Source organism: Leptodactylus fuscus, unplaced genomic scaffold (genome assembly GCF_031893055.1).
Source record: "Leptodactylus fuscus isolate aLepFus1 unplaced genomic scaffold, aLepFus1.hap2 HAP2_SCAFFOLD_175, whole genome shotgun sequence".
NCBI lineage: Eukaryota > Metazoa > Chordata > Amphibia > Anura > Leptodactylidae > Leptodactylus > Leptodactylus fuscus.
In genome coordinates, this window is record NW_027440197.1 from 1,489 (window position 1) to 18,225 (window position 16,737).

Sequence of the window (16,737 nt, forward strand, 5' to 3'; positions counted from 1 at the left end):
ATTTGCACGTCCGAATAGATATTTGGCAATGCCAAAGCTAGTAAAGTTTGTGTGTGTGTGTGGGAATTGGAGTCGGGGGGGGGGGGGGGGGGTATGGGGGATTGGGGTGGTTGATTTGGGGTATAACAATCCGTGGAGTCTCATCTTTCTCTTAGTTGGTAACCGCCACTCTATACACCAATACCCCAGAGTGCAGCCCGGACCCCTGACCCTTGTCTCGGCCGCCCCTTCCGGTTCTGCTCTATAAAGGCTTCTGTTTCTCCTTTCAGGCCCCGACAGATCCCCCTAAGAAGAAGCCGGACCCAGTGACCTCGGAGACCGTGGTGTTCTGGGGGCTGCGCCTCTGGCAGGTCATCGGAGTTTTCTCCATCTTTGTCTTGGCCGTCAGTAAGTCTCTGACACATGGAAAGCTCAACTGTTCAATGTTACAATTTTATTTGTTCTGTTGTTTCATCACACTGCCACTGGTGACTACTGGGGATCTGCTGCTGATTGTATATAGTAATAATATAATGCACCAACATAATACCGCCATATAGAAATAACATGTACCGTAATATCTAAATATAACGCACCAACATAATACCGTCATATAGTAACAATATACAACATCTAAATATAAGGCACCCACATAATACCGCCATATAGAAATAACATGTAATATCTAAGTATAACGCACCAACATAATACCGCCATATAGAAATAACATGTAATATCTAAGTATATTGCACCAACATAATACCGCCATATACAGTCATGGCCAAAAGTTCTGAGAGTGCCACAAATCTTCTCTTGTCACATGATCTGCTCCCTCTGGTTTCTGTGTGTTTGTCGGATGTTTTTATCACATACAGAAATAGAATTGCAATCGTATTCTGAGTAATAAAAGCTTATAGTGACAGTTAGAAGGAGTTAATGCAGCGGTGTAATATTTGCAGTGTTGCCCCTTCTTCTTCTTCAGGACCTCTGCAATTCTCCCTGGCAGCTCTCAATCACCTTCTGGACCAAATCCTGACTGATCCACACATGAATGGTTTCAGGATGCTTTACAGTTGGCATGAGACAAGACTGGTGGTAGCGCTCACCTCCTCTTCTCCCAATAAGCTGTTCTCCAGATGTCCCAAACAATCGAAAAGGGGATTCATCAGAGAAAATGACTTTCCCCCAGTCCTCAGCAGTCCACTCCCTGGACCTTCTGCAGAATATCAGTCTGTCCCTGATGTTTTTTCTGGAGAGAAGTGGCTTCTTTGCTGCCCTCCTTGAGACCAGGCCTTGCTCCAAGAGTCTCCGCCTCACAGTGCGTGCAGATGCACTCACACCTGCCTGCTGCCATTCCTGAGCAAGCTCTGCACTGCTGGTAGCCCGATCCCGCAGCTGAAACACTTTTAAGAGATGGTCCTGGTGCTTGCTGGTCTTTCTTGGGCGCCCTGGAGCCTTTTTGCCAACAATGGAACCTCTCTCCTTGAAGTTCTTGATGATGCGATAGATTGGTGACTGCGGTGCAATCTTTCTAGCTGCGATACTCTTCCCTGTTAGGCCATTTTTGTGCAATGATGATTGCACGCGTTTCTTTAGAGATAACCATGGTTAACAGAAGAGAAACAATGATGCCAAGCACCAGCCTCCTTTTACAGTGTCCAGTGGTGTCATTCTTACTTAATCATGACAGATTGATCTCCAGCCCTGTCCTCATCAACACCCACACCTGTGTTACTGGAGCAATCACTGAAACGATGTTAGCTGGTCCTTTTAAGGCAGGGCTGCAATGATGTTGAAATATGTTTTGGGGGATAAAGTTCATTTTCTAGGCAAATATTGACTTTGCAAGTAATTGCTGTTAAGCTGATCACTCTGTATAACATTCTGGAGTATCTGCAAATTGCCATTAGGAAACTGAAGCAGTAGACTTTGTAACAATTACTATTTGTATCATTCTCAAAACTTTTGGCCATGACTGTAGTAATAACATGTAACATCTAAGTATAAAGCACCAACATAATACCGCCATATAGTAATAACATGTAACATCTAAGTATAATGCACCAACATAATACGGCCATATAGTAATAATATGCAATATTGAAATATAAGGAACCCACATAATACCGCCATATAGTAATAATATATAATATCTAAATAGAAGGCAGACACATAATACCGCCTTCTAGTAATAATATGTAATATCGAAATAGAAGGCACCCACATAATACCGCCATATAGTAATAACATGTAACATCTAAGTATAACGCACCAACATAATACCGCCATATAGTAATAATATACAACATCTAAATATAAGGCAGACACATAATACCGCCATATTGTAATAATATGCAACATCTAAATAGAAGGCACCCCCATAATACCGCCATATAGTAACAATATACAAAATCTAAATATAAGGCAGGCACATAACACCGCCATATAGTAATAATATGTAATAGCTAAATAGAATGCACCCACATAATACCGCCATATATTAATAATATGTAATATCGAAATATAAGGAACCCACATAATACTGCCATATATTAATAATATGTAATATCGAAATATAAGGAACCCACATAATACCGCCATATAGTAATATTCAGTATTTATTTACATTGAGTGCACCTCTTACATCAGCCTCACCTCTTCAGCATTCACCACTCAGCTTTTCTATGAACTGATGTGTGTAATAGGTGTCTGTATAAACAATATAACAGTAGGGGGCGCTGCAGGGGCTGCACTCACACTCCTGCTGCTCCACACTCTACTATACTCCAGTCACATCCAGAGCTGCATTGACAGATCTTACCTTGTGGTCCTTAGTTCTGTGAGGGGCGGAGCCTACCCCCCTCCCCGCCCCCCCCCCCGGCATATACTGGTATATACCGGTATATACTGCTTGGTTTGACACACACAGAACAATGTAAGAAGTGACTGACAACTGACAACCGCCTCTCTCCTTGTGCAGTCATCACCCTCTGCTGCATCTTCAAGTGTCGGATCCCCAGGACCAAGAAAGAGATTGAGGCTCGCTATGCGCAGCGCCAGGCGGGGAAGGAATACGCCGACAAACTGGAGTCCGTGCCGCCATTAAACGAGCTGACGGAAATGCCTGGAGGTAAACCCTGCAATCTGCCTGGGGAAAGCGGGGCTACGAGATGTACTCAATATGGTGGGGGGCCCAGAGGGGGCAGCACCTCAAAAAGAGAAGCCCCTCTGAGAAGCAAATATACTGTATAGTAAGTCATAGAGAGTGTCTGCTGTACAGGAGACTGAGGCGTCCGGAAGGTTCTCTCTGCTGTACCGGAGACTGAGGCGTCTAGAAGGTTCTCTCTGCTGTACAGGAGACTGAGGCGTCTAGAGGGTTCTCTCTGCTGTACAGGAGACTGAGGCGTCTAGAAGGTTCTCTCTGCTGTACCGGAGACTGAGGCGTCTAGAAGGTTCTCTCTGCTGTACCGGAGACTGAGGCATCTAGAAGTTTCTCTCTGCTGTACCGGAGACTGAGGCATCTGGAAGGTTCTCTCTGCTGTACCGGAGACTGAGGCGTCTAGAAGGTTCTCTCTGCTGTACCGGAGACTGAGGCGACTAGAAGGTTCTCTCTGCTGTACCGGAGACTGAGGCGTCTAGAAGGTTCTCTCTGCTGTACAGGAGACTGAGGCGTCTAGAAGGTTCTCTCTGCTGTACAGGAGACTGAGGCGTCTAGAAGGTTCTATCCACTTTTCAAGCATATTTGCCAACATTTGTGAATCAGATTCCAGGAGATTAGATTTACCCCTACAGGTGTTGCCTTGTCCTCTGTGGGCATCAGCTCACCCCTTTTGGCCATGGTCCCTCCTGCATTCTTGTGAGGGGGGTACTAATTGTTAGCTCTTCTGGATGGTCGCCACTTTCTTCTAGAACCTCATAGACTGTCTTGGATTGTGGTATTTGTGTCATCAGTGACAACCCACCAAAAATCTTGTGTTTGTCCAAACCTGAAATTTTTGGAAAATTTGCGCCAATCCTGGTTTTCTCATCCCAGTAGACAGGTGGGGGCGCTGTGTCCTGTCCGCTGCTCCGCGCATCCTCACTGGGTCAGCGGCCTTGGCAGATTTTGACCAGTCCATGGACATTGTGCTGATCAGTAGAGTAGGAAATAACCCTGGAGGACAAGACCCCGACAAAGAGGAGAGGTCCCAAGCTAGGAGGAGGGGTCACCAACGAATAGTCACCTCAGGGGCTGGTTCTTACTGTAAGAGCTGTATATCTGTAGAATAGTCACCTCAGGAGCTGGTTCTTACTGTAAGAGCTGTATATCTGTAGAATAGTCACCTCAGGAGTCGGTTCTTACTGTAAGAGCTGTATATCTGTAGAATAGTCACCTCAGGAGCTGGTTCTTACTGTAAGAGCTGTATATCTGTAGAATAGTCACCTCAGGAGCTGGTTATTACTGTAAGAGCTGTATATCTGTAGAATAGTCTCCTCAGGGGCTGGTTCTTACTGTAAGAGCTGTATATCTGTAGAATAGTCTCCTCAGGGGCTGGTTCTTACTGTAAGAGCTGTATATCTGTAGAATAGTCACCTCAGGAGCTGGTTCTTACTGTAAGAGCTGTATATCTGTAGAATAGTCACCTCAGGGGCCGGTTATTACTGTAAGAGCTGTATATCTGTAGAATAGTCACCTCAGGAGCTGGTTCTTACTGTAAGAGCTGTATATCTGTAGAATAGTCACCTCAGGGGCCGGTTCTTACTGTAAGAGCTGTATATCTGTAGAATAGTCACCTCAGGAGTCGGTTATTACTGTAAGAGCTGTATATCTGTAGAATAGTCACCTCAGGAGTCGGTTCTTAATGTAAGAGCTGTATATCTGTAGAATAGTCACCAGAGGAGCCGGTTCTTACTGTAAGAGCTGTATATCTGTAGAATAGTCACCTCAGGAGCCGGTTCTTACTGTAAGAGCTGTATATCTGTAGAATAGTCACCTCAGGAGCCGGTTCTTACTGTAAGAGCTGTATATCTGTAGAATAGTCACCTCAGGAGCCAGTTCTTACTGTAAGAGCTGTATATCTGTAGAATAGTCACCTCAGGAGCTGGTTCTTACTGTCAGGGCTGTATATCTGTAGAATAGTCACCTCAGGAGCCGGTTCTTACTGTAAGAGCTGTATATCTGTAGAATAGTCACCTCAGGGGCCGGTTCTTACTGTAAGAGCTGTATATCTGTAGAATAGTCACCTCAGGAGCTGGTTCTTTACTGTAAGAGCTGTATATCTGTAGAATAGTCACCTCAGGGGCCGGTTATTACTGTAAGAGCTGTATATCTGTCGAATAGTCACCTCAGGAGCCGGTTCTTACTGTAAGAGCTGTATATCTGTAGAATAGTCACCTCAGGAGCTGGTTCTTTACTGTAAGAGCTGTATATCTGTAGAATAGTCACCTCAGGGGCCGGTTATTACTGTAAGAGCTGTATATCTGTCGAATAGTCACCTCAGGAGCCGGTTCTTACTGTAAGAGCTGTATATCTGTAGAATAGTCAACTCAGGAGCCGGTTCTTACTGTAAGAGCTGTATATCTGTAGAATAGTCACCTCAGGAGCTGGTTCTTACTGTGAGAGCTGTATATCTGTAGAATAGTCACCTCAGGAGCCGGTTCTTACTGTGAGAGCTGTATATCTGTAGAATAGTCACCTCAGGAGCCGGTTATTACTGTAAGAGCTGTATATCTGTAGAATAGTCACCTCAGGAGCTGGTTCTTACTGTAAGAGCTGTATATCTGTAGAATAGTCACCTCAGGGGCCGGTTCTTACTGTAAGAGCTGTATATCTGTAGAATAGTCACCTCAGGAGTCGGTTATTACTGTAAGAGCTGTATATCTGTAGAATAGTCACCTCAGGAGTCGGTTCTTAATGTAAGAGCTGTATATCTGTAGAATAGTCACCAGAGGAGCCGGTTCTTACTGTAAGAGCTGTATATCTGTAGAATAGTCACCTCAGGAGCCGATTCTTACTGTAAGAGCTGTATATCTGTAGAATAGTCACCTCAGGAGCCGGTTCTTACTGTGAGAGCGGTATATCTGTAGAATAGTCACCTCAGGAGCCAGTTCTTACTGTAAGAGCTGTATATCTGTAGAATAGTCACCTCAGGAGCTGGTTCTTACTGTCAGGGCTGTATATCTGTAGAATAGTCACCTCAGGAGCCGGTTCTTACTGTAAGAGCTGTATATCTGTAGAATAGTCACCTCAGGGGCCGGTTCTTACTGTAAGAGCTGTATATCTGTAGAATAGTCACCTCAGGAGCTGGTTCTTTACTGTAAGAGCTGTATATCTGTAGAATAGTCACCTCAGGGGCCGGTTATTACTGTAAGAGCTGTATATCTGTCGAATAGTCACCTCAGGAGCCGGTTCTTACTGTAAGAGCTGTATATCTGTAGAATAGTCACCTCAGGAGCCGATTCTTACTGTAAGAGCTGTATATCTGTAGAATAGTCACCTCAGGAGCCGGCTCTGTACTGTAAGAGCTGTATATATGTAGAATAGTCACCTCAGGAGCTGGTTCTTACTGTAAGAGCTGTATATCTGTAGAATAGTCACCTCAGGGGCTGGTTCTTACTGTAAGAGCTGTATATCTGTAGAATAGTCACCTCAGGAGCCGGTTCTTACTGTAAGAGCTGTATATCTGTAGAATAGTCACCTCAGGAGCCGATTCTTACTGTAAGAGCTGTATATCTGTAGAATAGTCACCTCAGGAGCCGGCTCTGTACTGTAAGAGCTGTATATCTGTAGAATAGTCACCTCAGGAGACGGATCTTACTGTAAGAGCTGTATATCTGTAGAATAGTCACCTCAGGAGCCAGTTCTTACTGTAAGAGCTGTATATCTGTAGAATAGTCACCTCAGGAGCTGGTTCTTACTGTCAGGGCTGTATATCTGTAGAATAGTCACCTCAGGAGCTGGTTCTTACTGTAATAGCTGTATATCTGTAGAATAGTCACCTCAGGAGCTGGTTCTTACTGTAAGAGCTGTATATCTGTAGAATAGTCACCTCAGGAGCTGGTTCTTACTGTAAGAGCTGTATATCTGTAGAATAGTCACCTCAGGGGCTGGTTCTTACTGTAAGAGCTGTATATCTGTAGAATAGTCACCTCAGGAGCCGGTTCTTACTGTAAGGGCTGTATATCTGTAGAATAGTCACCTCAGGGGCCGGCTCTGTACTGTAAGAGCTGTATATCTGTAGAATAGTCACCTCAGGAGCTGGTTCTTACTGTAAGAGCTGTATATCTGTAGAATAGTCTCCTCAGGAGCTGGTTCTTACTGTATGAGCTGTATATCTGTAGAATAGTCACCTCAGGAGCCGATTCTTACTGTAAGAGCTGTATATCTGTAGAATAGTCACCTCAGGAGCCGGTTATTACTGTAAGAGCTGTATATCTGTAGAATAGTCACCTCAGGAGCCGATTCTTACTGTAAGGGCTGTATATCTGTAGAATAGTCACCTCAGGAGCCGGTTCTTACTGTAAGAGCTGTGTATCTGTAGAATAGTCAGCTCAGGGGCCGGCTCTGTACTGTAAGGGCTGTATATCTGTAGAATAGTCACCTCAGGAGCCGGTTCTTACTGTAAGGGCTGTATATCTGTAGAATAGTCACCTCAGGAGCCGGTTCTTACTGTAAGAGCTGTATATCTGTAGAATAGTCACCTCAGGAGCCGGTTCTTACTGTAAGAGCTGTATATCTGTGGAATAGCCACCTCAGTAGTGACATCTATTACCGTTCCGGATCAGTAGGGGGCGCCAGCTTGTATGATGTCTGACTATATATATATCAGTTTGTTGCCTCCTCACTGACTGCCGTTTCTCTCTTGTAGTTCACCTCCATCACTCTACACATGAATACATATGAGCCTGCTCACGGCTGGAGAGTCTCACATGTATGTCTATACTCATCACTCCCTTATCACCCTCCATATCCCCTCCCCCCTCCATATCTCCCCTCCCCCCTCCATATCTCCCCTCCCCCCTCCATATCTCCCCTCCCCCATAGCCTCTTCTCTCTTCATCCAATCCCTTCCCCCACACCCGGGGCCATCAAACCTCATCTGGATATAGAATAGAGGGATAAGCAGGTGCCGGGTGTTAGAGCATGTAGAAGCCATGACAGGACCGTGTGCTGTATACTATATACCTGACTACTCCATGACTCTGCCTATAGCGTGTATGGGGGAGGACGGTATATACTGTTATTAACATCAAACACTTGGATGATATTAAGGACATCTCAGAGATCATCTCCTGCTTAATACAGCCCCAAACATGGCGACGGAAGAAGCTTAATCCCACTATACAGTGCTCATATAATACAGCCATACAGTGCTCATATAATACAGTCATACAGTGCTCATATAATACAGCCATACAGTGCTCATATAATACAGCCATACAGTACTCATATAATACAGTCATACAGTGCTCATATAATACAGCCATACAGTGCTCATATAATACAGCCATACAGTGCTCATATAATACAGCCATACAGTACTCATATAATACAGTCATACAGTACTCATATAATACTGCCATACAGTGCTCATATAATACAGTGCTCATATAATACAGCCATACAGTGCTCATATAATACAGTACTCATATAATACAGTCATACAGTGCTCATACAATACAGCCATACAGTGCTCATATAATACTGCCATACAGTGTTCATATAATACAGCCATACAGTACTCATATAATACTGCCATACAGTGTTCATATAATACAGCCATACAGTGCTCATATAATACAGCCATACAGTACTCATATAATACAGTCATACAGTACTCATATAATACATCCATACAGTGCTCATATAATACAGCCATACAGTGCTCATATAATACAGCCATACAGTACTCATATAATACAGTCATACACTGCTCATATAATACAGCTATACAGTACTCATATAATACAGCCATACAGTGCTCATATAATACACTACACAGTGGGTACAGAAAGTCTTCATACCCTTCCCATGTCACCCTCGTTGTCTCCTTGCCGCCATGTTGTTTCTCAGTAATGGACACTCGGCCCCTCCTGACAGATAAGATCTGGTCCCATCACAGCAGAGTCTTATCTCTCCTAGTCTGGGAGTCCTTCTGGTGTTTTTGGCTTTCCTATGTCTTGCACTGAGGTGAGGTTTCCTTCGGGCCCCTCTGCCATAAAGCCCTGACTGGTGGAGGCCGCAGTGATCGGTGACTTTGTGGAACGTTCTCCCATCCCCCTCCTGTATCTCAGGAGCTCGGCCTCAGTGATCTTTAGGTTCTTCTTTACCTCTCACCATTGCTCTGTTTGCCTAGGCGGCCGGGTCTAGGAGTTCTGCTCGTCCCAAACGTCTTCCATGTAAGGATTATGGAGGCCGCTGTGCTCTGAGGAACCTTGGCCAGATCTGGGCCTTGCACAATCCTGTCTCTGAGCTCCTTGGGCAGTTCCTTTGACCTCCTGATTCTCCTTTGCTGTGACCTGTGACCTCTTATATATTTTTTTTTCCATATTTAGTTTTTATTAATGGAAACAATAGAAATGTTTCACCGAATATATGAGAATAAATAACAGAAGGAAACGCGGTAATAAGAGGCAAAGCCATGAGATCCACAACTCACCGAAACGCAGACCGCCAGTCCAGTGAGCAGAACACACACATGCCAGAATATCAGAAGATTACTCATCATGTGCGTCATCTGCAGAAGACAAGGCGCTTACTAGGGGTAACCAGGGGAGCAAAACAGGGCAACAACCAAAATGGAGATCGAAACATTCAACCAAAGAGGGGCCGGAGGCCAAGACGGGGGATGAAGAGGCTGGAGACAAAGGTCAGTCACAGGGGGCATGGACACCATCTAAAGAGTCAAACCAGAGCCACCACCTAACTCTCAACCTGGAATAACCATGAGATTTAGACGCTAACATCCACCCCAAGGTGAAGGCGGTGTACCTGCTACTAAAGGATTATCTTATCTTATCTTATCTGAACAAGCTCAGCTGTGGTAAGGCCGGACATAGACTCCCATAGTCGGGCGATCATCATTCCCGCAGTCAGTAGGATCTGCCCTAGCACAGTGCCCATATTATCAGGAAGAGTGTCCGCAACCAGGAGACAACGTGCCAAACCTGGGGACGGACGAAGTGGCCGACCAGTCAGCGAGGACATAACCTGGAAAGCGGCAATCCAGAAGGCTGATACCGGGGGAGGGGGCATAACCACCACATCTGCAACATGGTGTGATGGCCGCCACAGCCGCTCCAGCAAAGATTTGGGTGGGAGGGGGCGGAGAGGGAGGAGAAGTGCTGATAGAACAATGGTAAATCCTGTAGGCGGGGTCGTCTGCAGAAACGTGTGAGTAGATGTCTCCAAGCCCATACCGAGGCGGGCCAGTAGGGGGAGCTGCGGGTCCGAGGGCAGGAAGCCTTTGGGATGCAGGAGGCCCCCCCGCAGGGGGAGTTCCCAAGATAAATTCATATAGTCCAATCTTATGCTGCCGACGGCCTACAGGGGTCCCCGCAATATCTCCATTACTAGAGCCAAGATGATGGGCGAGAGGGGGCAACCCTGCCGAGTGCCATTACAGATCTGCAAAGGGTCAGGACACTGGAGGCAAGCACCCGAGCCGATGGCGGGAGCACAGAGCCAGGACTGCGGCATCTCCCAGGCCAAGAAGACGATCGACATAGGACCAGTGGACTCCATCAAAGGCCTTTTCGGGATCAAGGAGCGACGGTAAACGCCCCTGCTCAGCCCTGTGGGTGAGACTAATCTGCGAGTGCCATCCGGGGCCTGTCTGCCCAGAACCAATCCCAACTGATCCGATCGAACCCATTGGGGAAGGAGGCGCACCAGGCGCTCTGCCAGGATTTTACTGCACAATTTTACATCTACGTGTAAGAGGGAGATTGGCCTGAAGTTAGCAGGCGAGAGCGGGGGCTTACGGGTTTAGGAACCACAGTAGCGGCTACATCTCTTCCGGAAATGTCTGGTCTTTCGCAGCCCTACAGAATACATTTAACAGATGGGGCGCCAAAATGGCCATGTATTTCTTGTAGCTGCAGGTGGAGCGTTCTGATTTCAGTAGAGGTGGCCGGGGAGGGGTTGGATGTGTTAGAAGGCGACTATTTGGCTATGGAGCAGATCAGAGTCCGCTTCTCTAGTGCGCTGTTCTCTGGCCCGGGAACAAGCCTGAATAGGGACACCCCGTATAATCGCCTTATGGGTGTTCCACCGAATGAAGGGATCCGGGGTGGAGGGAGCATGAAATGTAAGAAAGTCAGTGAGTTCCTGAAGGAGACGGTCACCATGGAGGGGTGGTCATTAAGCTTCCACTGGCAAGGCAGAGCCGTGGTGAGAGCCAAAGACACTGGGGCCAGATCTGAGCAAGTCATCAACCCAACATGAGATGGAACCGTTGGTATGGAACCAGGTCTATCAGCCTAGAGGAGGAGGAAGAATCGGTACAGTCTCACTCACTCCCGTGATGACACCTCCACACGTCATACAATCCTAAATCTAACAGGGAGCGTGCCAAAATAGGGGATCGTCTATGAGGGTTGGAGGAGTCACACGAATTGTCAGTAAGGCGATTGAAGTCACCGCCGATGATCAAAACACCGGTATCCAAAATTCTGAATTTTAGGCGAGACAGCTCTCCAGTAGGACTGAGATCAGTGGGGGAGAGGTCACCGTGACCAGAGTATACTGTATGTTATTGATGGCACAACCAATGCCCAAGGAACGCCCCTCAGGGTCCAGATGCCACGGAGAAGGCCACAGTGTCTCGGACGCCCCTTTGTGCTCGGATGTGCAGGAAGATTGAAAAATATGGGGAAAAGAGGAATTGGTGCACTGGGGGCGTCTCTCTGAATGGAAGTGGGTGTCCTGGAGCATAAGACCCTCACATCTAAGGCACCTCCCTCCATACGGAGCTCCTCTTGTGGGGACTATTGAGCCCTCTCCAAGTAATACAAAGAATCAGAATAAAAACTTAAGAGGAGGTGATGGGCAGTGATGGGCTATGTCCCCGGGGGACCCGTCTCAGCCCAAAGTGCAGCAACAGGTCGACCTGGTATCGAATGCATTGGGATGAGATGGATAGATGTGAGCTGTGTGTGAACAAGAGAAAAAACATAAACCATAGAACGACCAAAAACAGGAAAGAACAGAGTGAAAACACTGTATAACCTGTAACGTATAACCTGTGGGGGCAAATAATGGGTTAAGTAGTTACCAAACAGTATGGGAACCTATAGGAAAGGATAGAAGGGCCATCGGTTCGCCGCTCGTAAGGGAATCCAAAGAACAGTAAATGAGCGCATGACTATTTCCCAACCAAGCTCCAGTTGTTGGAGAGGCGCCGAGGCCAAGCAGAGCCTACAGGTTTCGGGTCAGGGTCCTCAGGAGCTAGGCGCCATTCCTGCAGGAGAGCCATCCCGGAGTCTACCGAGGGGATGGAGTGAATAGTTCCATTCTGAAAGACCAAGAGTTTGGTAGGAAAACCCCAGCGGTACGGCATTCCATGTTCGCGGAGGATTTTCGCCACAGGTGCCAGATCTCTTCTTGCTCGTAACGTCGCAGCTGATAGATCGGAGTATAAGGAGATCACAGAGTAAGGAGCTGGAAGCACACCTGCGGGCTGCGGCAAGAATGGACCCTGACTAGAGTGTCTCTTGGGGCATCAGTAGGAGCCGAGTTGGCCTTGGGTAGCCGGTGGGCCCTGACCAGAGTCTCTCTTGTGGCATCAGTAGGAGCCGAGTTGGCCTTGGGTAGCCGGTGGGCCCTGACCAGAGTCTCTCTTGTGGCATCAGTAGGAGCCGAGATGGCCTTGGGTAGCCGGTGGGCCCTGACCAGAGTCTCTCTTGTGGCATCAGTAGGAGCCGAGTTGGCCTTGGGTAGCCGGTGGGCCCTGACCAGAGTCTCTCTTGTGGCATCAGTAGGAGCCGAGTTGGCCTTGGGTATCCGGTGGGCCCTGTCCAGAGTGTCTCTTGTGGCATCATTAGGAGCCGAGTTGGCCTTGGGCACCCGGTGGGCCCTGTCCAGGGTCAGGTCCACTTCCAATAGATTAGGGAGGATCTTTTTGAACAAAAGTTTTATATACGCTGGGAGGTGAATGGAGGGAACATCCTCCAGGACGCCCCTGATGTTAATATTGTTCCGTCTGGAGCGGTCTTCAGCGTCTGTCGCCAGCGGACCTCCGCTTCCAGCTTATGAGCGTCCACCAACTCATCATGGGCTGTGGAGAATTCCGCCATCTTTCGCTCCATAACATCAGGTCTCTCACCCGGCTCGTCGCTGCCGCCCTGAACCTTCCCCTCCACAGTAGAGACGCTTTTGTTAATTCCAGATTGGAGCAATACTAGCATGGCTTTCACAGTCTCACAAGTAACCGGGTCTGAAGAGGCCGGGAACTCCGAGATATCAGTGTGAGCCATTACTGAGAGAGCGGTGGAGTCAGATGGGTGGGGCTGAGTATTCCTCTTGCGCCCAGGCCCTTTGCTAGATGGGGACACAGCAGGCGAGGCGTTGGGGCCTCCTTTGTTACTCTCCATGGTGCCAGGGGATGGGGTCTCACCAGCAGAGTCCATAGAGTCCTGCAATGTAGTTGCCGTGAGGACTGGGGAGGTAGCCCGGGTGCAGGGAGTCGGGCTGGAGGACGACCGACAGTCAGAGGGAGGCTGAGCAAAGAACGCTAGCTTTCCGGGACCTCCAGACGAGGAGGATTTCTTACTAGTCATGTCCATAGCGATATCGGTACAATAGTTAGCAGACGAGGCAGTGATGAGGGCAGTAGAGCGAGGTGATATGCCGTAGACCGGAGTGCGGTGCAGAAGGCGAACCGATGGAGCGGAGAATTAATCGTGGTGAGACGCCATGACTGGGCAGGTAGGACCACGGAGGCCTCAGACTGCTGCAGGTTGGAATGAGGAGAGGACACCAGGTTGGGGGAGAAGGTGAGGAGCCCTCCCTGGTGGTGGAGTAGAGGCTCGGCACTCCCTTCAGCCCCCAGAAGTCACCACACAGAGGAGCTACTGAGACCGCACTGCCCAGAGGAGTAGCTGAGGGACCCCAGATCAGTGCAGGCACTGCAGGGCACAAGTGATCACACAAGCATGGACTCCTGGGCTGATAGTACAGGTGACGCGAGCCACAGTGTACAGACGATGGAACGCTGGTATTGCCAGGAGGAGCAACTGTAGGGCAGGGTAGTTAGAGGTGCTGAGAGTCCTGGGTGAAGGTACAGCAATGTCTCTATAGGCCCCCAGGAAGGAATCACACCGTAGTGCCGGGAGGGAGTCTCACCAAACCTGTGCTGTCGGGGTTCTGTCGCTGGGAGTTCGGTCTCCAGGTCAGGTGAAGACGCTTATCCCTCTCCCCACAGTCTCTTCAGTATCCTAAGCCGAGCAGCAGCAGGGCCGGCACTAGAGCCCAGGAACTGGTAGGGCTGCAGATGTCAGCATCGGTGGATGGCTTCACAACTCCAGCCCCAGGCTTCAGCTAGAGGTAGGCCGCAACTCCTGGCACTGCTGCAGGCAGCTGGCAATGCCTCAGCTAGATGGACGGGGGCTGGGGAAGCCCTGGAAGCAGGTCAGGTGTCCGGCAGTGCAGTTAGGCTGCTGGATGGAGACAGATGGAGCTTAGGAAGCAGCCGTCAGTGTCTGTGTCCTCTCTCATACGCCCCTCTCCCCCATACAGCGCAGTCCACGCCCCTCTCCCCATACAGTGCAGGCCACACCCCCATACAGTGCAGGCCACGCCCCATCTCCCCCATACAGTGCAGGTCACGCCCCTCCCCCATACAGTGCAGACCACGCCCCCTCTCCCCATACAGTGCAGGCCACGCCCGCCATACAGTGCAGGCCACGCCCCTCCCATACAGTGCAGGCCACGCCCCTCCCATACAGTGCTCATGTAATACAGCTATACAATGCTGATATAATACCACATACAGTGCTCATATAGTACAATCATACAGTGCTCAAATAATACCGTCATCAATTAAGTCTGCCATACGGTGCTCATATAACACCATATACAATGCTCATATAATACCACACAGTGCTTATTTAAACCCATCACATAGTGCTCAAATAACACCAGCACGCGGTGCTCATTTTATACCGTCATCATCAAATAATATTGCCATTCAGTGCTTAAATACAGTAAATTCTTGCTCCAGTTTACAGCACTGTATATAGTAAGTTGTGTATACAGGATTACTATGGAGGTTATGCTGGTCTCTACATTGTCAATCACCTGTCCTCAGCTCCAATCCATATAACCCTATAGGGCACAGCTCCGGATATTCTCCAAGTGTTCATAATAATAACATGTCCTGTATGTAGAAGGATTAGTCGCTGACTCTTCTCCCCTTCAGTAGAGCGGATGACGACATGTGACTGTGACTGACTGTGTACACCTGACTGTGACCAATTGTGTAACCTGACTGTGACCGACTGTGTACACCTGACTGTGACCGACTGTGTACACCTGACTGTGACCGACTGTGTACACCTGACTGTGACCGACTGTGTACACCTGACTGTGACCGACTGTGTACACCAGACTGTGACCGACTGTGTACACCTGACTGTGACCGACTGTGTACACCAGACTGTGACCGACTGTGTACACCAGACTGTGACCGACTGTGTACACCAGACTGTGACCGACTGTGTACACCTGACTGTGACCGACTGTGTACACCTGACTGTGACCGACTGTGTACACCAGACTGTGACCGACTGTGTACACCAGACTGTGACCGACTGTGTACACCAGACTGTGACCGACTGTGTACACCTGACTGTGACCGACTGTGTACACCTGACTGTGACCGACTGTGTACACCTGACTGTGACCGACTGTGTACACCCTACTGTGACCGACTGTGTACCCCTGAGTGTGACCGACTGTGTACACCTGACTGTGACTGACTCTGTATCATGACAGAGACAAGTGACCAGGATGAACAGTCATGAAGGCTGAGGTCACACTACAGTCATTATAGTCTGTTGCTCAGATCCATGCAATTGTGGTTGGATTGGTTGACAATCTGATTGGTTGGTGAGACATTGTAGGCCAGGCTGAAGCTGAGCGCAGTCACCAGATGTGTCCTGATCCCGGAGGTTGGATGGATGTCTGTCTATCTTACTGCTATTTAGACCTGTCTCTCTGTTTCTGCCATCTCTGTCTTTCTCACTCTCCTGTCTCTGCTTCTTCTCTTCTTCTCTTTACTCCAGGTTCCTCTGAAAACCTTCCAACTCTCTCTGGTCAGGTGCAGTCTCGCTCCCACAGGGCCCTGCCGGTGGTCAAAGAAGAAGATGAGACAACCCCGCAGGGAAATCAGTGACAACTTCTCTTCGCAGAATCTTCTAATGAACTTTCTCAATGTTTTTCTATCCTTTGATCTTTAATTTTTAATCTGAAGAAATTAAACTTTGTTATATGTGTCAAAGCCGATTGTAAACAGGTGGAGAGTGCGGGGACCTGTCTGCCGAAGTGTATATGTGTATGCTGTATGTGTAATGTTATTGGTGCCCCCGCTAAGGACGTCATAGGTGACCAAAAGCGGGAAACACAGCTCAACATGATAACAGATAGTAATAGATTGTATTCCCCTGTCCTACAGTCGGCCTCTCCTCTCCTGACATGGCAGATAACAGATAGTAATAGATTGTATTCTCCTGTCCTACAGTCGGCCTCTCCTCTCCTGACATGGCTGATAACAGATAGTA

The 16,737-nt window shown here is 48.2% G+C and overlaps 1 protein-coding gene across 1 annotated transcript; it reads left to right on the plus strand.

Annotated features, from left to right (window-relative positions):
- Window positions 1-269: 269 nt before the first annotated feature.
- On the plus strand, window positions 270-16,352 carry LOC142187297 (transmembrane inner ear expressed protein-like; the record flags this gene model as incomplete). Its single annotated transcript, XM_075261520.1, has 3 exons — window positions 270-387; window positions 2,960-3,109; window positions 16,243-16,352. Coding segments are annotated over 3 exons (378 nt in total), but the record flags the coding sequence as incomplete, so codon positions are not given.
- Between the last annotated feature and the right edge of the window lie 385 nt (window positions 16,353-16,737).